Raw genomic sequence first — 22,257 nt, 5'->3', positions numbered from 1 at the left:
ACTATGTGGTAGGTGCACTAAGAAATTTTTAAGACGGACCTTTCTCATTCTACCACATTCGCCAGCACTGCTAATACTTTTCCTGAAATATTCTCAAGTAATACGTCCCAAAAACTGAAGAAGATGTAAGTGGTTAGTAAGCCCTAACTGAGGTGGCTTTAATGCTTGAATCCTTAAAAAATCCTTCTTTACTGCCATATTCTAACAAATGAGGTTATTACAAATGTGCCCTTAACAGAGGTGGTCTTGCAAACATTGGGGGGAAAAAAGAATGGAAAATTCTATGTTCACGCCTGAACATGCCAGATTTCATCATTCATAACTTGAAAAGTGCTGAAGTGATTTTCTCTAAGTTTGGTTTGTTTTTCTTTCCTCTATTAAAGTTATAAAACAAGCCAAGTTTAAAGTTTGTAGCTTCAGCTGTTTTTGAATTATGCAAATATTTCAATATAAAAGTATGTTTTTCCTTTGCTGAACTGATTTTGCTCAGACTTTCCAAAGACTTCCCTTTGGGCCAAGACCAGTCATAAAATGTATCTGACTAAAAGTAATTTGTTTAAAAATGTTATGAGCAACTCTGTAAAAGGGATAGCTTTCACAGCATTTGATTCTGACAAATGTTATAGCACACATACGGATATGACATATATGTACTTGCCAGAGCTTGTGATTTTTGGTGCATTTCTCAAAAGCTCCAGCTCCTGAAACCAGGAGATCGCATGTGTTCAGTAACTCTCACCCCTTTCCCCACATATGTATTTTTGTGGTTACGGAAAAAAGTGTTGAAACATGAAATGAATGTGTCCCATAAGCTCAGGAACCCTAAGTGAAATCCAGAATCTCAGGACCGGGAAGAAGGATATGATGGAACAAGGCTGTGGTAGTGGGACCAGAGTCTTGATAGCCAAGTAATTCCCAGTATGGACAAGAAGCATCCGCCCAAGGAATTTACCCAGTACTGTTCCTCAAATAAACTTTTCTGGAAAGCAAGTCCACAGATCCTATTTTCAGTTACCAGTAGCTTTCCCAAACCATAATCCTCTGTACTGAAAGGTTTTGTCATGGGTGTCTCTCACCGGCTGCTTGTTTTCAAAAGAGTTTTATCAAAATTCAGTCATGTTGGGGACCAAAGCTAGAGAAAATTGCAACATTTTTGTCAGTGCTACTTCTTAGGGTCACTGAGAAGATCCAATGCCTCCAAGTTCTTCAGTAAAAAGATAAAATTTGACATCATAGAAAAATGCACCTCAGGTTGCCCAGAGAGGTTGTAGGTGCCCCATCCCTGGAAACATTCAAGGCCAGGCTGGACGGGGCTCTGAGATCTAGTTGAAGATGTCCCTGCTCATTGGCGGGGGTTGGACTAGATGACCTTTAAAGGGCCCCTCCAACCCAAACCATTCTATGATTCTATGATGTGAAGAGGAAAACTTCAGACAACGATCACGTGCACATGCTCTGTGGAGCATGACAGTTAATTTAGTCAACATTTCATCTGCCACAGCTCCTGTTGCCAATCCCAAACACTCCTTTCCTTCCCTATAAAACACACTGATCACACTCAGCTTGAATTTGAGCTTGCCTCTTCCTTGCAATTATTCCTACTGACAGAGAACAGGAAGGAAGGGGAGAGAAAAGGGGCCTTGGGGCTGGAGTACTGTGACAGAGGAGATGCAAATGGACAGTAGAAAGACCCAATGTGCTCCATGATAAAGAGCTAGAAATTTTTCCTCTGAAAACACAAATAATTAAGATAGCCAAAGTGGACTGACAAATGGGAATGGCTTAGATTCGGATGGCTGATGCAGTTATTGCTTCCACTGTTTTTGTGATCTGCTCCAGTTGCATGGACCTGTAAGTTGCTTGTCAATCCATGCCTGAGAGTCTACAGCTCGTGGTCTGTTTGAGGTGAGCCATCAGTGGTTTTGGCAGGCATTAAAACAATGTTGTGTAAACTGCAGCAATTCATAAGCTGAGTAAACATCTTTGCAGCACGGCTGGGCCAGATTGTTGGAGGAAGTAGATGTTTTAGGTCTCTCCGTCTAAGCTCTCTCCCTCGCCTATCCGAGCTATATTCCAAGAACTTTTTGGTTAATCTTTCTTTCCTTTTGGTAACAAACTGTGCCTTTCCGCCTTCCGCTCTACTCCTCAAATACCTGTTGATACTTCCATTCTCTCGAGCGTCCAAGAATCAACAACTGTCACCACAGTCCTCTCCACATGTAATGATGAGCTGTATTTGGCCTTCTTCATCCCACCAAAAAACCCAAGAAATTCCACATCTGATTTCTAGCACATATAATTCTGCGCCCTTTCATGAATGAGCTGGCAACCCGCAACCCGTTTTATCCATCTTATTTCCTCTCCTTCCTGCCAGAGCTGTATCAAAGTGTCTCCCCTCATTATTTCCATTACCTGATCCTCCATTCAACCTACACATAACTCATCGAAGAGGTGCACTCTTCCTCTCATAACCCAGCCCCTCTCAACTTAGCCCCATGGCTGTCCTGTCCTTGACAGTACGCAGAGGCTTTGTCTGACAGAGGAAACGGAGCTGTGTTAAGGATGCTCTTACAGCCTCAGCGTTGCCTTTCTCATCTTGCCGTGCGTGGGCATGGGGAAGGGAAAGAAGAGGGGGTGGCCATCCAGCTGTGCCTCTTCACAGAGCGCAGCCCAGTGCAAGCCATTCACTTCTACTCCCATGGCTCACAGTAACGCTGGACACTTCGCGTTGCTGCCAGAAAGCAGAGACCTTTCTGTGGGGAAAATGGAGAAGGGGAAGAGGGGAAAAAAAGGTGGAAAAAGTACAAAGGCCCATTTCACCTCGGAGTCTTTTACTCTCACACCTGTAAGCTCCAGCTCTGTCCTGCGCTCTTTCAGAAGACATAAACAGAGACCACTAGAATATGTGACACTCCCAACAGCTGATGAAGGATGCTTAAAGGCAGCAGTAGAAGGAAAAAAAGGAAGAGTAGAGCCCTTTGCCTGGATACTGAGCCCCTCTGGTTGAGTCACTACTGACAGAAACATATTTCAACTAACAAACATGTTCTTATTATGGACAAAATATAAAGCAGAAGGTACCGACAAGCATGTCCAAATCCATAGCTGACTTTGGAAATATTATGGTAATCTAGGCACAAAGTTATTGAGAATATATTGTTTCCTCAGAAAGGCAGGATAAACAACCACACACAGCCTGCTTCTTCAAAAAAGCTATTCTTCTTCTGTGCATTAGAAAAAGGAAATGAATTTTATACTGGTAACTACTCTTAAATGCAGCAATTCTTCCAGAGATCATTTAGAAACTTTTTACACTTTCCACTGCAGGTTTCAAAACACAACTAGACCTAATTAGTGTTGAAATAAGTGTGTTAACAGTACTCGATGCCATTCTTCGGTATCATCATATGCTAAATTAAGGGACACATTTTCATTCTTTCGTTATCATTTTAATGTGAGGAGGTGGGAAAAAGATGATCCACACCAAAGGAAGGAAAAAGGGGGAAAACAATAACAAATTGGTATCTCTTTCGAGAATTGCCCCACAGGCCAAACATTTTTATGTTCTTAATCATTATTAAATGACTTAACATGACACACAGAGCCTGGCAAATGATTGCATCCTGACATGAGAACGAATTACAAATGAAATGAAAGATCAAGCTGTATTAGAGGACTGCCTCTGGGAAATGAAAATCTTTAATTCTCTTTTATTATTGACATTTATTTGGCTGCCATGAATAACAACATAGCAAAGAGATTCAGCTATGCTTGTGCACTGAATAGCTTATCCCACGGCTCAAAACTGCCTTAACATTTATCATGTTTGCTTTTGTAGCTGACACCATTGCATACACTCTCTATCCATCTTGCATTTATCATGCATATAAAGTGCATTCTCTAATTTAAGTTCATTTCATAGTGAACAAACAGCTAAGATTAGCAAGTGTCGGTCCTCAAATAAGCTCCCAGTTGTAAAAATATCAAAGAAGGGATTAATGGATTTGTTAACAACTCTAGTTTGAAGAATAAAATAAGTACACAGTGAAAATTAAATAAGAGCGCAGGAGGGTTACATATAAGATTTAGGTTTACTACCGTTATTACTAGCTCATGTATAAAACCATTTTTATACCGTTATTTTCCAGCCAACTATACAATACTCAAGTGGAGTGCCTTCACATGGGCCATTCATGTAATGCAGTAACTTTCTGGAAGCAACATTTCCATCATTATTTGGTGAGATACACATACCCAACTCTCAATGACTGCTTTCTATTTCCTTTAAACCAGTTTGTAGCTAACAAAATAGAGGAAGAAGCAAACTATTGGAGAAATCATTCAAACTGCTGCTAAGAATGATCTATATAGCAGTGACATACCTACTTAGTGCCTAGCCCTGCAGCCACAGTCTGAAGCCAATTCTGATTTTGAGACAAATATCGTATGAGTAAGCACCAGTCCCTCAGGTGCAAAGCTTCCTCAACTTCACTTGATTTTCAAAGGAGGAATTCAGCCCTGACTTACCTTGTGAAGGAATGAACGACTAAAATGGCTTGCCACAGCACATGTTTTTAATAGCTTTATTTAGTCTAGAAGCATAGGTGGACAGAATTAAAGACTGTCAAAAGGTAGGCAGTCATGTTTACAATGCTTCAATCTGTGTGTCATACATCATCAATTTAGACAGCACAAACTACTTGTATCCCTGCTAGAACACCTTTTTCCCACGTATTCCTTTGAGAATAGAAGCACAGACGGCTGAGAAAAGCTAAAGTGAGATTTTTCTGCTCAAAGCAAAAAAGCCTGGAAATTCACTTAGTACCGGATTTCACTTCCTCCTCTTCACAAATGTTTAAATATACTATACTGTTGCACAGCTGTTCTCAGCAGGCATAGTGTGTTCTTGTTTGCAGCAAAGATGGCTACACAGATAAAATCTCAAGTCATAAAAATCTGAGTAAAACCAACTGGATCAATATTTTAGATCTGTGTTATAAAAAAAGAAATTCAGATGTTCAGAACTAAATTCTTGGGCATTCCTGTGAAATATTAACTTCTCAAATTCAGAATCTTAAAATAATTAAAAGCATAACAGATGAGAAACACGGACTAATGTCAAAAGGCAAATGCTCCGACTACCATTTAACAGTTATAATTTGTAAAACCACAACTTGTAATTGATTAACTAGAATATTTACTGTGAGCGACAATGGAGATTTGAAAGATATACCTGTAGCCATCACAGTGTCATCTTTCCCCTGGGTAAAGACTACGATTCGTTGCCTTTTAGTGTTCACCTTTGGCAGGGCTTGTGTCTTCCGGGCTATCTCTTTAATGTCTTCAGTCTATTAATAAAGAAAATTCTTGTTACCAGCATACTAGAGTGGTGAGAGATTAGAACTTTATTAGCAGATCAAAGATTTATTTTCTTATGGCTAGGTATAAAATAGACTTTATTGTCAGTAGAGGAAAATTTTTAAAAGGAGGAATACTTCATTCTCCTAAGGGTTTATGTAGTACTATGAGACCATTGTTTTTCATCTTGATAATGATAGTTCAGCTATTCCAATTGCTGCAAAACTGCAAAGCTAACAAAGGAATTACAGAGCATTTCCTAATGAGCAATTAGTGGGTTTCTTTGCTGCTGACTGGATTCTAACCTTACCTATCATAAAATTAAAAATCAAATTGGTAAGAGAATACTTTGGATAAACTCTGAGCCTGATTTTCACCCAATTTAGCCAGGTTTTATAGTACTATAATCCCTCTGATTTCAGCAGGATTACAAATACTGTTTCTCCAACTTCCCTACAGCAACTGACCTCAGCAAGCAAACTGACTGTACACTGCAGCACCTCCTAAGGGAGGCGTGGAGCCCAGGTGAGTACGCTCTGTGCTCACTTGCTGGTCGCATAATGGAGATGCAGGGACGCAAAGGGTGAAAGTTATATTCAGTGGGGCACAGAACATCCCCGATTTTCTGAAGTAAGGCTAAGCTAAGGGACTTTATCTGTACACCATAGTGCATGTAGCTCGGAACAGAGAAACTGGCATACTGAACCGAAACTCTCATCCATCCAAAGAGCACAACTTGTCATTAGAATATTATCCTTCCTATCCTTAGAGTTATCCTTCCTATTCTCATAGTTGTCCTACGATCTGAAACACAAGGATTTCAATTTCTAATTTACTTAGTTTTCAGCCTAACCTAAATATAGGTATTCCTGTTATTTGTATAAGCATCAAATCCTTTTATAATGCTATGTGGGAAGCTTTTGTTGTCAGATTTATCTCAAGTCAGTAAGTACTACAAATCAACTTTGGTATATGTAAACCTATTTCTTGCCATCATTTATACTTTTTTCTTTTTTTCTTTCATTTTTTAACATTAGGAAAAGTAAGAAAGACTATAATTATTTTCTGCGCTACTTACCATGTCCCACTGTATTCCTATCTGTGTTACATAACACCATACCTTTTTCCCCAGTTTGCTCTTGCGTACAAGCAACTGTAGTGAAACAGCTGATTTGGTGAGGCCCTAGTGTTGAATATATGAAAACATGACGGTACTTTCTGCATTGTTTTGTGTCCTGTTCGTTATGAATCCCAACTCATTTTTTAACACAATTATGTAATGGAGTTCATTTATAAAGCTGTCCAGAGTGGTTTCAAGTCATTTACCAGAGTTGTCACAATTAATTTATATTATTAATAAATCGATTTTGATCTTAAAAAAGCATATATATAAAAATATCAGCATATAGTGTTATTTTGAAACCCAGGTACATTTTATGCCATTTTTACTGCAGCTGCTGATCTGAACAGGAGGTTGATTATTTTTCATCAGCAGGTCAGTTAAACACTTCAAGAACTATAATCTGCATACCATTCAGTCCTGGTTATTTGCTGATTTTTGATAATCTTGTTGATCTTCAAGCACTCCACCTTTATTATGGACAGAGAATATGCCTGGGCTATGTGTTTACTGGTATCTATTTATGTGAAAATTATCTAGCTCTTTTGCAATACTCTTGGCGTCCCTCTAATTTCTCCCCCAACTCTGGTAGTCAGTGAGCTCAGTGATTTACACACATTTGCCAAACACGAAAATAATTTCCCCTTACTTATTGGTCTCTTTACCTCTTTTTTAAAATTCTCTCATACTTTTCATTTCTATATACTACACACTCATTTGCGTTATTTATTCCTTCCTCCTGCTTAGATTGGTAATACAGCTTTTAGAAGGCAATGACTTCCATCGGAGAAGAAAAAGAACGTTGAACCCCTCTGCATGGACCGAGGACAGCGAACAGGGGACATCTTACCCTTAATTCTCGAAAGGCAAGGAGTCCCTTAAAAGTGCCAATGAAATTGCTGCTCTTCTGTTTTGAAACGCCTTTTTAAAACATTTGTGACTAGCAGGTATCAGCTGGTGGCACTAGCTGTTGAATAGGAGACGGATGGAGAATTACAGCCCTCCAGCTTGGTAATACGTAGGCTTCTGAAGGTTCACTTAAATTCTGAACTACTTCAGGCCTTGATAATTAAGAGATCCATGAATGAGAAAATGCAATAAAGCATCACGGAGATCAAAGGAAACAGGAGAGAGGTGTTTAGTTTTTGCTAAGTAGGAAGTGGCTACTAGTGACTTTATTAAGCACATTTACAGTGGAGCAAAGCAGGCACAGAAATCAAAAGAGCTTGAAGATATTTGTGCAATGTATTTACATGCACTTGAAATTTTAAAAGGAAAATGAGGAAGTTATAATAGGAGAAAATGCCATGATCAAGAGATGATTCCTTCAGTTTAAGGAAGAATAAAGATGAACTTATATGAGGGAAAGAGGACCCTGAGGAAAAAGATTAGTGAAGAATTATGATAAAGGATGAAATAAAGTAGACAGCAAAAGAAAGTAAAAAGCACATATGTTTTCAGGAAGAATTAAATAGGTAATAAGCATGTAACAGTAGAAGGAAGGTATTTAGGGGAAAAAAGGCAATTTTTTATAAAGCAGAAATTTGAAAACAGAGTGGTTTGGAGACTTGTGTCTGATTGTGCAGACCTTAAAAGTAACTGAATAGCATCTTCTGTGAGAATTAACTTGGCCATTTTCAGCCAAAATCACTTTCTATACTACAATTTTTCAAAGGAGGAGAATAAAATAGAGCTTATACAGTGGAAGAGCTGCAATCTCAGTGTTGAGGAGGCTTAACTTTTGCACAATATATCTCCACCTTACTGTTATGTTGTATTTTGAAGGTACAACTGTGACATTTTATCATATGTGAATATTTACAGCTTAAGACTGCAGAGGTACCATGCCCCTCATTTCATTGTCAGCCAAACATCATGAAATGTTGTCATCTCCTATTTCTGTTCAGAATATACATAGTATTTTCAAATAGCTGAAATGAATAATATTTCTTTTGCACTGACTCGTACTTGCACACTTACCAAGACTTCCTTATACATCCTGTATCTACAGACACGGCTGAATGGTAAGCCTGTACTGGTTTGTGGTCCTAAAGCCTCTACAGTGTGCCCCAAATTCTCAGGATACTCACACATATCCAATTATACACTTGAATCTGATTTAACAAAGCTGACATACAAATCTCACAAAAGCATGATTTGCCTATTGATGCTGCACCTGAAAAACCTTGCATGTGGCATTCATTCCAGCAAGTAAGTGGAATATATGCACGTAGAGAAAGTACACCAGCTATCCCAGGATCAGATAGAGGTATGTGAAAAACTATGTCTTCTGATCTTTGCCTCTGAACAGATACACAATAGCTGGGACTACCACAGCTCTGACCTAAACAGACATAAATCCATTGGGAACAGCGGACCTGTGCAGTGTACCTCATTAACTTGAAGACCTAAATTTGGTCCAGGGTACCAAAACTCTCTAATTTGGTTCCCCAACCAATACATACTTAGGAGGAGACCTCTGCCTCTAACAGGAAAAACTCTTTTGCATGGCAGCTGCTACGAACCCCTTAGATACGTACTGTTCCATTCACATCATTTTACATTTTACTTCTTGGGTTGACAGACAGAATTGAACCCTAAGTTTTATGTTAAAGTAGGATTATGTTTTTCTAATTCCTACATAAAATAAACAGCAAATTACTATTCTGTAAAAACAAATCCTCATAAACCTTTGTCCTGGCAATTTTGTTATTTGAAACATATTACAAACATCCAGTTAAAATACACTGACAACCATTCTACCACTTCAAGGAGAAGCAAGTCCAAGACCTTCTCTGGGATGAAAATTTTGACTATTATAATGTATTAGTAAGATGACTGAAATATACAATTAGGACGAAGCACTGTCTTCACAGACAGTGAATTTACTGTTTATTTAATAGTTTTAAAATGTCACAGAACATGAAATTCACGAAAATGAAAACACTGATGCACTCCAGGAAGGGACTGCATCAGAAATAATGTTCTACTTTTGATTATTACAGATAAGCGTTGGTCAGGGGATGAAATGAAGGAAATAATGGTCTTCAAGTATCATTACTGATTTTACAAAAATACCTTGGATTTCAGCAAAGTACAATGGAAAACTAACTCTCGGTAAGGTGAAGCATAAAAATAGAAATTCCTTTGAACACGGTTTCTCTTACAAAGGAAAAACAAATTTGTGTCATGGAAGTGTTTTCTCCTGCCTATGACAAGATTTTATTTCTTCAGAAAAGGTGTATTTTTTCCTGAAGTTGACTTGATTGTACTTCTTCTTTTTCAAGAGTTGTTTCAGATATACTTAATCTATATTTAAAAGATGCATTTGGTTGAAATTACTGGAAGGTAGAAAAGGGGACAATTAAAAAAGAGAGTCAAAAAAAAGCGCTAGTCACAGTCACAAATGATTCTCCATGCTAAAAGATGTCTGATGATTTTTGTTAAAAAAATAAAATTCCAGGCTGCAATTCAAATTCAGCTACCAGCAACTTTTCATCACTTCTATGATAAATATCCTCTTGATTTTTGCTCTGGTCACTCCAGTCTTTCACTTTACTTTTCCATGTTTTGTCAGTTCTCTATTCTCAATATAAATTGCAGAATCTGTTTTACAAGCTTTTGAGAGTTGCTGGAAATTTTTCTTGTTTTTAACTGAAAAGCTAACTGAACTCGAAGTTTTTCCTAAGATACTTTATTAGTAGTGTGATTTTTTTGCCTCCACAGCACAATGGAAAACAAGACTGTGGACACTTATCAAGTTTTACACATCTCTGTCAGTAAACTTGACATGTGAGTTGTTGCCAAGCAAGGGGGTAATAAGAGATAAGATCATAATCATTGTGCACTTTACTGATATGCTGTAATCAAATGTGGCAGATTTAGGATGTTCAGAAGGAACTGTGCTAGAATCTCTAAGCAAGCACTAATGGAAAGGTTAATATGATGGTAGTTAGCAGACACCAGCAAAAGCAGTTTGTCACTAGAACTGAATTTAAACCAGGCACATTCAAAGTCTTTAGCTCAAGGGGGCAATAAAAATATAGAATGGGTAGACTTAATACACTACTTCCTTTCTTTTTTTATTGTCTAGCTACCAGAGGGTACCAATAATTTGTTATGCTTCATATTATATTTGGAGGCATCTGTGAAATTCATTCATTTGATAGAATAAACTCAAAGTGTATTTTTATGCTAACAATACAGATTATACAAATGAAAATTGACAGTGATAAAAAGTCTTGATTTCTGCAAAGCAGCCACATGAATTGGGGAAACATAAAATGAAATGGGACAGCCCACAGTTTTAATATCTAAAACACTGATGGTATTGATGTACCTGCTGGTGTATGGCTCTAAAGAAATCTAAATCGTAGAACAAAAGCCGTCAGTCTTTCCCTCTTTTTTTATATGCAACCATCCACACACAAAAGTGGCATGTTCTTAAAGCGATGCGGTTTGAATTGCGCGGCTTCTATTATTTATGCAAAATGGGTGTTAAGCAGTCAAGCTCCTATCTGTTCTTTCATACTGCAAACAAATCAATTAAGGTGGGTCTTATTCCAGTGAAAAAACATGTAAAAGGATTTATGTGTGTTCAGTTCTGCAATTTAGATTTCAGTAAGATCACTTACTATCTGCAAAATTAGCACAACCGTTGTCACATTAATTATAGTATTTAAAACCTGCCTATTTGAATTCAGCATTAGAGACCAATAGCTGACAGCTCTCCAGATTAAGTTATCTGAATTTAGCCAATGGGAGATACTATTCAAATAAAAACCTCAAGAAGAGGAAATCAAAAGCTCTGAAAATCACTGTAAAATCAACAGTATTTACTTCAAGAAAGTAGAGGATCATACATTTTTAGAGCACAGATGGAAAACACCAACTCGAATATGTTTTGAAACACAAATTCCACACTACCCCTTCTAAAAGAAGCTGTTTGTAGAAGCATGGTTTACATTAATCAGTACCTAACAATTTTATACACAACCTTTCTAAAATTCATTTGCATAATGATAATCCGCATATGGCAGGGTTTAAGTTATTTAAGCGGTGTTATATTTCACTATTTAGTCTTGCTTCACCACTGCTTTAGCAGTGAATCCTTATGGAGTGTAATGCAGCTAATGAGGTAGCTTTTTAACTGAACAAACTGACAGGTCCCATATCTGCAGAAGCAGCTTGAAACCGTGCCCAACCTCTCGGCTTCCCAAGAGGCTTTTCAAAATTCAATAAATAACATCTGTAGGCGATGTTGGGTGCAGACCTAGCAGAGTGCGTCATAACACTGAGCTGGCAGAACAAAGAAACCATGACGACTGCCAAGTTTCCATGGCAACCGCTGCGAGGCTTGGAGAGTATAATAGCACATCAATCATTGTCCAAAAGAACTTCATTATCAGCAAGAAAAAAAACCTTTAGGATCTGTTTAGTGTGCAATTGTGGGTTAACTCACCTCAAAGCCTTGCTCTCTAGCAAAAGTGGCAGCTTCCTGAAATAATAAAAAAAGAACAGTTAATTATAAAGTGCTAGATAATGAAGAAATAACACATTCTGAAACTCATTCAGCCAGTTTTCCTTTTACACGATTATCTCAATATACCCATATACAGTTGTTCAATCCTGATAGTCGCACCAAAAGCTTCCCCCTCCTTCCCTCAAGCCCAACAACGGTACAATGTCAACACACTGCACAAGTTCAAATTAAGAAGGTACAATATGTTTTTTCCAGGCGAGGAAAGTTACTTCTGGAGATAGGACTTTGACTAGGAAACCACTACTTCAAATCCAGACAAATATCCTTCAGACATATTTTTAATTGAAATTGTATCATATCTCCAGTTATGTATGGCACTTCACAGGATACAGGTTATCAAGCCATTTTACAAAATCATTTGTCATGTACAGTGCCTTAAAAAAATAGGATCACAAAATGTGTTCAAACCCTCGTGGTGGAATCAGATGAGCATTTTAAAATACTCTGATGTCTTAATCACTGCTTTAGGCAATTTAACTATGTCCTTTTCCTGAAAGAACAGAGGAAACATCAGGATATCAGAATGTCCTCATTTCTTATTTAATATTAAAAATATTTCTTATTTCTTATTTAATTGGAGCAATTAAAATCTGTTTTGAAATAAAAGCAAGGAGACAGAAGACAATAGCAATGCTTGTTCCCTTACTCACTTTCTACCTTAACATTGCAAATATTGCAGAAACCCCTCAAAGTCTTTATGTTTTTACTTGCATTCTTCCCAATTATCTTTGCCAAGTGATATTAATAGAGGGATAAGTCTTGAGCCAAAATGGGGAGTTGATCCAACTAAACAAAAATAATGACCGTACCAAACCATTTAAGTGCAGTGTCCCTACGACAGCTTTTAGTGCTGCAGAAAATACATACTCGTGGACATATATGATCTGCCAATTTGGGAGCAATATTTGAAGTGGGTACAATTGATTACAACAACAGTAAGTTGAGGTTAATAAAATGTGATAAGCTGAAAAGCACAACTCCTCAGGCTGCTTCACGGCAGAAACATAAGGCTGACCGGGTTAGCCTTAGCTGATGTTGACAGAAAAACTGAATCATGGTCCTGACAATTGGGTGCGGGCAAGGTTAGCCACTTTGACAATTTACTTACAATTGAATTCCTTCTTGTACATCACACAGTCAATGACATTTGCTAGCCTGGCTGTCAAGAAGGAGTGTAGGGTTCAAAGATATCATGCAGTGTTTTCCTAAACCAGCATGTGATTAACAAAGCCTATGCTCATATGAAAAAAGGAGCCTGCAAGCTTCCATTCTGAAATGATGCACTCACAATGAACGGCAACACAATCAAGAAAGCCTCAAATAGGACCAGGACACAGAAAAAAAAAAAAACAACCCAAAAATAAGGCACTCATAAGGGGGGAGAGAATAAGAAAATGGACTAAAAACTACATACTGTAGCCAAATTACTTCTTCAACCTCAGGTTTTTTGTCATGCAATTGAAATCGGAAGTTACACTGATCTGTCCTAAGGGGATTTCTTTAATGTCCCAGTGCAGCAGGACATTAACATCTGTGTTAAACTATTGTTTGGCCAGGAAACTGGACACCAGTACATTCTTACATCTGTGAAATAAAAACTCTTCTAGTTAAGTAGTATTTCCTTATGTGGGAGACTTTGAGAGAATTCATCTTAATTTTCTGTACTGGGGCACCCGTGCATAGCACATGTGGTTTGAAAGACCTGGCCCTTCCACAAGAAAGGATAAATGATTGCACATTTGTTAAAAAGTATCCCATCTTCGGATTTTCCTGTTACAGCGTCATCTTTTAGCCTGGTCTGCTGCCCAGCTACATGAATAATGGTAGCTAGCACACAATCATAGATTTTCCTGCAGTTGACCTCTAATCTAAGGGTGTCTGAACGTGCCAAAGAACAGCAGCAATCTTAATTTCCTTCTCTCCTATCAACTGAACCCCAGAGTTCAGTTGATAGCAGAGTTCAGTTGATACCCCTGAGCAGCTTCTTTCAGTAAGGACTGTGCCTACAGCCCCCTAAGAACCAGCCTCTCTCAGAATCGCGCCCCTTTAAGAATTAAGGCCCTTCCAGTAAAAAAAGGTAATAAAGCTCAAAACACACGTTTGGAGACTACAGTTTGGTGTTTGCAAAATGGTGAGAAATGTGAGGCAGGCCCTGAATGCCAGGGACAGTTCAAAGTAAATTAACCAGATAAAAGCGATGAGAACCTTTTAGTATCTATTCACAATAACAGTGAGAACAGGAAACAAGCAGACCCCATCTGTGCAGCCCTAGGGCACCTCATACTGAGCTTTACGTCTCTAATAAAGTAGTCAGGTTAAAATCTAAGTGGCTGTAACATGTGGAGACTGCTAGGGTTACACCGGCCAGCCAGGGCGTTCCCTGATGCAGGTGATAATCAGTATGATAATCACTATATTTACAGGCTTTCCATTTTATATCTGACATTGGAAATCACGAAGAAGGAGGGATTAAGGAAATAAACAACCTACACAGAAGCTTTACCGCTCCCCGGAGAATGCAGCATTTTCATTCATGCGTGACAGGCGACAACAGCAAAGCAAGACAGCGACAGAACAGAATTTTCTTAGGAGGCTTCATTTCACATCAGGAGTTCTTTCAGTTTTGATAAACTTTAGACATTATTCATTCATTACTCCAACTCAGCATTTTCAGAGCTATTTTCCATTATTGTCTACAACAGAACATCTCATTTCATAAAACCCTCTCCCCCACCTTTTTACTCTTTCATACTAACTATATTAAAACCTCACACTCCTTTTTTTATATAATCCTTTTACTAACCGTGCCAGCGAATTTATCGCCATACCACCTAAAGTAGAAATGGGATTTGTTATTAGTTATGAAACATTATTTGGCTCATGCAGTTTGGGGAAAAAAAAAAAAATCCTAAGTACAGTCACGCTGAAAAAACCCCGTGTACAGCGTAACTTAATGGGAGTAACACAATGTCACCAAAGTTAACACACACCCTCTCTTTGCACAATAGTGAGCAGTTTACACAGGAAAGCGAGATAAATTAAAGAGATAACAATAAAAAAGACAACTTCCGTTAGTACTGGCCTTGCTGTTATGTTAGAACTTGCTTGCTAGCTGAAAACTGTTTCCATTCTTGCATGTATTTTATTGCTGTTGGAGTCCCAGCATTTACTAAATGGAGCTGTCTATAATCTACACTGGGGCTAATTGTAACAGGACTTGTTAAAATTCTGAGCCCTTTTATCACCAGCAATACAAACTATTTGTTTATAAGTAAACAGAAACATACCCTCCAAACACAGAATTCATTAGCATCTGCGTTCCTAGGAGTATTTGTTAGCCCCCTGTGTTAGAAGAATTTTATGATTATAGAGTTAAGATGGCTCAGCTTCAATAATTGTACGTTCAGTTTGCCATAACACACAGAAGGCACACTATATATTAAATATTCTCAACCCATCCAAATTTTTTTTTGTTGGTACCAAGGTTTTATGACGACTTAATCAAATTATAGCCAAAATGGTAACAACATGCATGTTGGGCTAAATTTAATTCATGTAGGCCAACATAAAACTCATGCAGTTGCATTGAACAGCATTTAAAAGCATGTATTGCTAAAATTAGCTGACAAAGACTGTTTCAAAAGCACCACCAACAGTATTATCTACAATATGCATTTTAACCTTTATACAGAGAAAAGGAGCACTGTAAACTAAATTTGCATTTCATTGCTGAAATCAACATTATCTCATAAAGAAATGATAAAACAGCAGGACAGCAATGATACCCTTGCACACTGAATGCATTTCCCGTAATTACACAAGAAAGCAAATGCAGGGCACACTGAAGCTAATCCCTCCCCTGCCATCCTTCTTGGTAGAGGAAACATCTCACAGAATAACCTAAACTCACATAGTGCAGCACTACCCTGTGCAGCTCTAATTCTCTGTTTTTCCTTGGAAAGAAAAAAAAATGGATTTGATTAACTTTTTTTAATTGGGGGATTACTGGCAGGTTTTGAGGGAGTTGCTATTCAAATAACTGAAAACTTCCTGACTTACCCAAAATAAGCCCTATTGACATTTTCAAGAATATCCTCCTCTTCCTCTGCATAACAAATCTGGAACTTAGTGGGTTCAGCCCAGCCCATGAATCACTGTAATCTTAAACCTGCACACACACATACAGTATGTGTAACTGCAGAGGAAGATCCTTGCAGTAAATCAGAGTGCATAACAACAAAAAGAAATAAAAAAGCAAACTTGAGTGGACTCACTCAATAAGAAACAGTAAATGACTATGAGGACCATCCACTTAGTGTTTGCATTTGACGGAACCATGCCTACTGGCACCAACCATGTTTGATTATAACTTGAGTAGTACTTCCATCACTATACCTTACAAGACTTTTTTAACTGCTAAAATCTTCTAAAAATCAGTCTTAAACATTTCTTTCCTCAGCTTCAGGCTACTGCCGTTGTACGACTGTCTTCTAAGAAGTATGAATTGTTAGTTTTCTTCCATTTACATTGTTTCCTTGAACACATTAAAGGCTACGATCATCTCGCTCAGATAAATCCCTTTTTCTTCAGTATAATCATTTAGTACTATCAATCCCTCTCATGACTTCATCTCAAAACCTGGTATAACTTTGTGTTCTTTGCATCCTCTCCTGCTTTTCTACAGCTTGCCTCGTTTGCTGCAACAAAGCGTTAGTTGCAGAAATTTTCTCTAACATTAAAACCCTGTTATCTAAATAAAAAGGGTGACAACAAAGTAAAATAAACAAATGGATATATAGGGAAGACTTTCATGCAAATGATGCATATCAATACCTACAACTTCATTCTATAGAAGACTGACTACCCTGGTTTTGGCGGGGATAGAGTTAATTTTCTTCCTAGTAGCTGGCATAGTGCTGTGTTTTAGATTTAGGATGGGAATAATGCTGATAACACACTGATGTTTTAGTGGTTGCTAAGTACTGCTTACACCAGTCAAGGGCTTTTCAGCTTCCCCTGCTCTGCCAGGTGCACAAGAAACTGGGAGGGGGCACAGCCAGAATAGTTGATCCAAACTGGCCAAAGGGCTATTCCATACCATGTGATGTCATGCTCAGTATATAAAGTGGGGGGAGTTGGCCGGGGAGCAGCGACCGCTGCTCGGGGACTGGCTGGGCATCGGTCGGCGGGTGGTGAGCAATTGCATTGCACATCACTTGCTTTGTATATTATTATTATTTTATTATCATGACTATTTTACTTTATTTCAATTATTAAACTGTTCTTATCTCAACCCAGGAGTTTTTCTCACTCTTACTCCTCCGATTCTCTCCCCCATCCCGTTGGGGTAGGGGGAGTGAGCGAGTGGCTGCGTGGTGCTTAGTTGCTGGCTGGGGCTAAACCATGACACTGACTCAAATAATTGAAGTTGTATTATACTGACAATCTCCTTTCTTAGAGATAGGTGCTAAAGATTTGTATTTCTAAAATAGATGTTTTTATTCATGATTTCCTACAGGACAGTATACTTATAAGTTTTCTAAAATGAGAATAATTAAAAAAAAAGGAAACCAAACAAAATTTCATGTATTATTTGTCTCACTGCACTAGAGACATGAAAGTCTTCTGCTTTATTATAATATAATTACAAACACTTGTACTTCAGCTTTCCTTAGGTAGGCACATTTGTCCTTCCTATCTCCCTGTCCCTTCTGTCGTCTTTCCTTGTCCTTAACAAAGAGCTTTCTTATAAAATTCTCAGCTTTCAGAGCTATACCCTTAGTTTTATAAACTCCATAGGTACTGAGAACCTCTGACTTCAGCAGTATCTGTTGTGCCCAGTAATTGTGAATACAGGCCCTTAAAAAAGACATCTGTTGTTAAAATCTCCCTCTTTTTTCTTTGTCAGAAAATAAGTCATGAAGAATACTACTGCCAAGATCACCATGTGCCCTCCTTTTGGTACTTCCTTCTTAAAACACTTGTCACAGTACAGGAGCTAAGCTAGTTTTTAAGGAGGGGGCTAGAGAGCTGTGCCATGCCATGTTTTCCACTCTTCCAGCTCCAGTCCAGTTTACACTAAATATGACCCTGGAAACGTGGCTTAAGGCCCAGACAGGACAATGGATTTTCAGTTGCTATCTTTGAATTATAACAAAGATATCATACATACACCCACTAACTTCCCAAGACAGTTGGTGGGATGTTCTTATATCAAATCCAGGTATTCAATACAGCCCATAAATGTGCAGTAATTTGATCTGTCTTTATACCACTCTTTCCTGTGTATGCTACACAAAGCCACACTAAGTTATACCTGATTTTATCACCCATCCCAATTTTAAGTGAGAAAATAACAGATGCATATATATACACATATATAGTAACAGATCCATACTTCTTAACACGCTGGATTAACAGCATGCAAGAACTAATATTTCTTTCATGCTATGCAGATAGGGGTGACGTCAAAGCTGTGGTAATGATAACCATGACCTACCTAAGGAATCAGAGGGAGATGCCGCTGAAGGATATCTGATGATCACTTGAAAACATGATTTCAACAAATGGCCGCTATCATTCTGTTATTTAAAATAAATGGATGGAAAGCCTATAGGACATAGTTCCAGCTGGATCACTAACCTTTAGTGCCAACAGGACATTTATTGTGGTTAGTGGTAAGATACATACGTTTCTCTTCAATTCAGCACTAAATAGTTATCAATAGTTACTCAAAACACTGTAGATCATCCTATCCAGCTTTTATGTCACTGTAGTCTGATTTAGACAGGCATTACCTTAAGGTCAACTATGACTAAATTGCACTCTGTAAAAGCAATACAAACTCATATGCCTTTTATTAAAAAATGGCCATTTATAAAGGCATTCAGGGCTCAGGAGGCGAATGCGATTTTATCCTTTTTTTCCTTTTTTTTTTATTTCCTCCAGAGCCAGTTGCCTTAATATGGGTCATATGAGAGTTTGAGAAACAGGAGTCAAAAGAACCACCCAGCACCCAGCATATTTTCTGAAACAAACGTCTGTCTGGTGAAATTCTGTTACAGCTGATAAGGTCTGAGCTGCACTTGGGATTGTGTTACACGGATGTAATGTTTCCAAATTATTTTTGTTTGACAAGCACAGAAGACTAATCTTTGATTTGGTCAGTAGTGTACACCTGTTCACGTTTCAGAGAAGATCAATAAAAGCTGGTCACAGAATGGACAGACCCTGCACACAGCTTGAGCTTCAACACCGAGCATCAGCACTATCTGAGCGAGTATCTACCCCTCGCTGGTTATTACTGAAGAAAGCACAGCTGGCATCAATTGGGTGGGCAGATTATCATAAAGGAACACCGAGGTGGTTTTTTCCCTCTTTACTTTTCCCATGAGCAGTGCCAGACCCCAAAATTGCTGTTCTTTATAAAGAAAAGTTCATATCATATCCTAAAATATTATTTCAGCTTGCTCCAGTAGTACTAAAGATACTGGTAAATATATCTACACTACCTTCACCCCGTAGGTGAAAGTATAAAATAATAATAATCAGTTCAAGTGAATAATCAGAACAAGTATAAATACCATATGGGGTTAAAGTTGCAATGTTCAGAGGGGGTTCTGGCAGAGTACCAGAGGGTTTTGTCTGAAGCAGCTTAGTGTGAAAAGAATTGAGAAAGAAATGTATTTCCTGTCCTGCTTGGGCTCACCCTGGAGCATCTGTATTACGTACAATTCATTAATATTCAAGTTATTTATTATTCTGCTATTTGGGTTATTACCAGAACTATAGTTCCTGCTAGAAACTTCTACAGGAAAAAAATCACCCTGAGTCAGAGCTTAATGCCATTACAGGGTCTGCAACAGCTGCAGCAGTGATATGCCTCTGAGTCATTTTTAAATTTTATGATGGATAAAGCACTATTACTTACATCTCTACCTCACATCCTTACCTAAAGAACTGAACTACCTATGACTCTGTATGTGTCTCTCTCCTCACATATTACAAGCATCAAATTAGTGAACTATACTTCCTTAACACCACCTCTCTATACAAATGTCTGTCTCTGTCTTAATAGATGCGTCCTGATCAGAAAAGAGGGAAAAGAAAAAAAAAGAACCCTTCCTTAATCATCACTGAATCCAGAGAACGTAATAAAAATGAAAACAAATATCTTAAAATTAATTTAATAGCTAGAAGATAAGAGTTTTATATGCATATAAAAAATAAAAGCTGTGCGGGGTCTTTTGAAGTCTTTAATACCACTCATTGGATGCTCTTAGTGTTAACTTTCTGGCTGAAGGATGACAAACAGAAATAAAAGATTGCATCATTTTCAACATGGCCTTCTATGATTGCAACCACTCAGACTAGCCTGAAATCACTGACAAGATATTCTCATCTAGCAATTTCAGATGAAGAGAATAATCAGATACTGTGCTAAAAGTGCTGGGATCCAGCAGGACTTGTCTCTAGTCCACCTAAAAGGTTAACACACTTTTAACAATGAAATGGAGTTGGTTTATATACTTTGTTTGGTATGGTGTCATGCACAGCCATTTAGAATTATAACTAAGGCTACGGTATTGGGAACCCTGTAAAAAGCAATCATCGTGTAACTCTCTTTGTGGGCTAGGCTGGCACTGCTTGTTAGCTCTAGCAAGAAAATAAAATCGTTCACTGCAACCTCCAGCAATAACACTAACTTTTAAACTGATCTTAATATTACACATTTTACCCTTCCAATTAAGTTTGAAGCCAATTGACTTAAAGATTCTTACTAGAGTTTGTTGTGCTATTTAAGGCTAATTCAATAATGCATTTATCTGTGTTCAAGATACAAATATTCAAGGTACAATTTTTTTCTTGTATTTTCAGTTTTAGCTACTGCAGCTACTTTATGGAAGCAAAAACCTAGTTCTTAGTCTGTACTGGTGGCTTGCTCTCACAACATGGTCATTGCATGGAAAAACAAAATTTCAATCTGACCACAGTTAGGTCACTGTGGTCCTGACTGAAGAACATGAGCTCTAATGCCAGATGTGACTAAGGCACTATTTGTCATCTTGGACAAGTTGCTAATTTCTTGCACCAATTTTTTTTAAATCTATAAAGTTAGAATTTGTCTGCTTCTGACCAGTGTTTGAGGATGAGTGTTTTTGGTATGTTTGTTCCTTTTCTAAGAGAAGCCAACCTGAACCTGAGATGGGCTAAGACAGAACACAGACTGAAAGAAAAGTCAAGTAATGAAATTAGAGGGATCACAAATTCCAACATAGTTTAAAAGGTATTAAAAAATCACAGTGTGTTTGAGGTTGGAAGGGGCCTCCGAAGATCGGCTAGTCCAACCCCACTCCTCAAGCAGGGTCAGCTAGAGCTGGTTGCCCAGGGCTGTTGGGTTTTGAATATCTCCAAGGATGGAGATTCCACAGCCTCTCTGGGAAACCTGTCCCAGCATTTGACCATCCTCACAGTAAAGGTTTTTTCTCATGCTTAAGTGGGAATTTCCTGTAGTTGAATTTGTGCCTGTTGCCTCTTGTTCTGTCACTGGACACGGCTGCGAAGAGCCTGGCTCCAGGCTTCTTATATGCATTGATAAGATCACCCTGAGCTGCTTCTTCTTGAGGCTCTCAGTCTCCTCTCCTCATATGACACATGCTCCAAACCCTCAATCATCTCTATGGCTCTTTGCTGGTATCACTCCAGTAAGTCCGTGTCTTTCTTGTGCTGGGGAGCCCAGAACTGGAGCCAGCACTCCAGATGCGCCTCACCACTTCTGAGTCGAGGGGAAGGATCACCACCCTCCACCTGGTGGCAATGCTCTTCCTAATGCAGCCCAGGATGCTGTTGGCCGCCTTTGCTGTGAGGGTACATTGCTGGCTCAAATCCATCTTTTGCCCACCAGGATCCTCAGGTCCTTTTTTGCAAAGCTGATTTCCACCCAGCTGGTCCCCAGCCTGTCCTGGGACCAACATTCCTCCCCAGGTACAGGACCTGCCATTTCCATTTGTTAAACTTTGTGAGATTCCTGTTGGCCCATTTCTCCAGTCTGTCAAGGTCTTCAAAATTTGATACTATACTTTGCATTAAGATTGTAGCTACTGACTCCAAGCACGGGATAAAATCCATGACGGGGCTAGGCAGACAGGTAAAGACTTTGTCAAAGACTTATTCATATATCCAGAAAAGTCAGATAATTGCTAGGATGGAAAAGAAACAGCTAAAGAAACCAAGCAAC

At 38.4% G+C, this 22,257-nt stretch overlaps 1 protein-coding gene across 2 annotated transcripts in view; it reads right to left on the bottom strand.

Moving 5' to 3' along the window:
- Window positions 1–22,257, bottom strand: part of ADK (adenosine kinase) — a 296,570-nt gene that overhangs the window by 37,084 nt on the left and 237,229 nt on the right. For both annotated transcript variants that reach the window (XM_075717813.1, XM_075717812.1), the window contains exons 8-9: window positions 11,940–11,975; window positions 5,234–5,348 (exon numbers count right to left, since the gene is read on the bottom strand). In XM_075717813.1, coding sequence (XP_075573928.1) covers window positions 5,234–5,348; window positions 11,940–11,975 — 151 coding nt within the window. The remainder of the gene's footprint in view (window positions 1–5,233; window positions 5,349–11,939; window positions 11,976–22,257) is intronic.

The sequence above is a fragment of the Pelecanus crispus genome, chromosome 10 (assembly GCF_030463565.1).
Source record: "Pelecanus crispus isolate bPelCri1 chromosome 10, bPelCri1.pri, whole genome shotgun sequence".
Classification (NCBI taxonomy): domain Eukaryota; kingdom Metazoa; phylum Chordata; class Aves; order Pelecaniformes; family Pelecanidae; genus Pelecanus; species Pelecanus crispus.
This window is presented reverse-complemented; position numbering and strand designations above follow the sequence as displayed.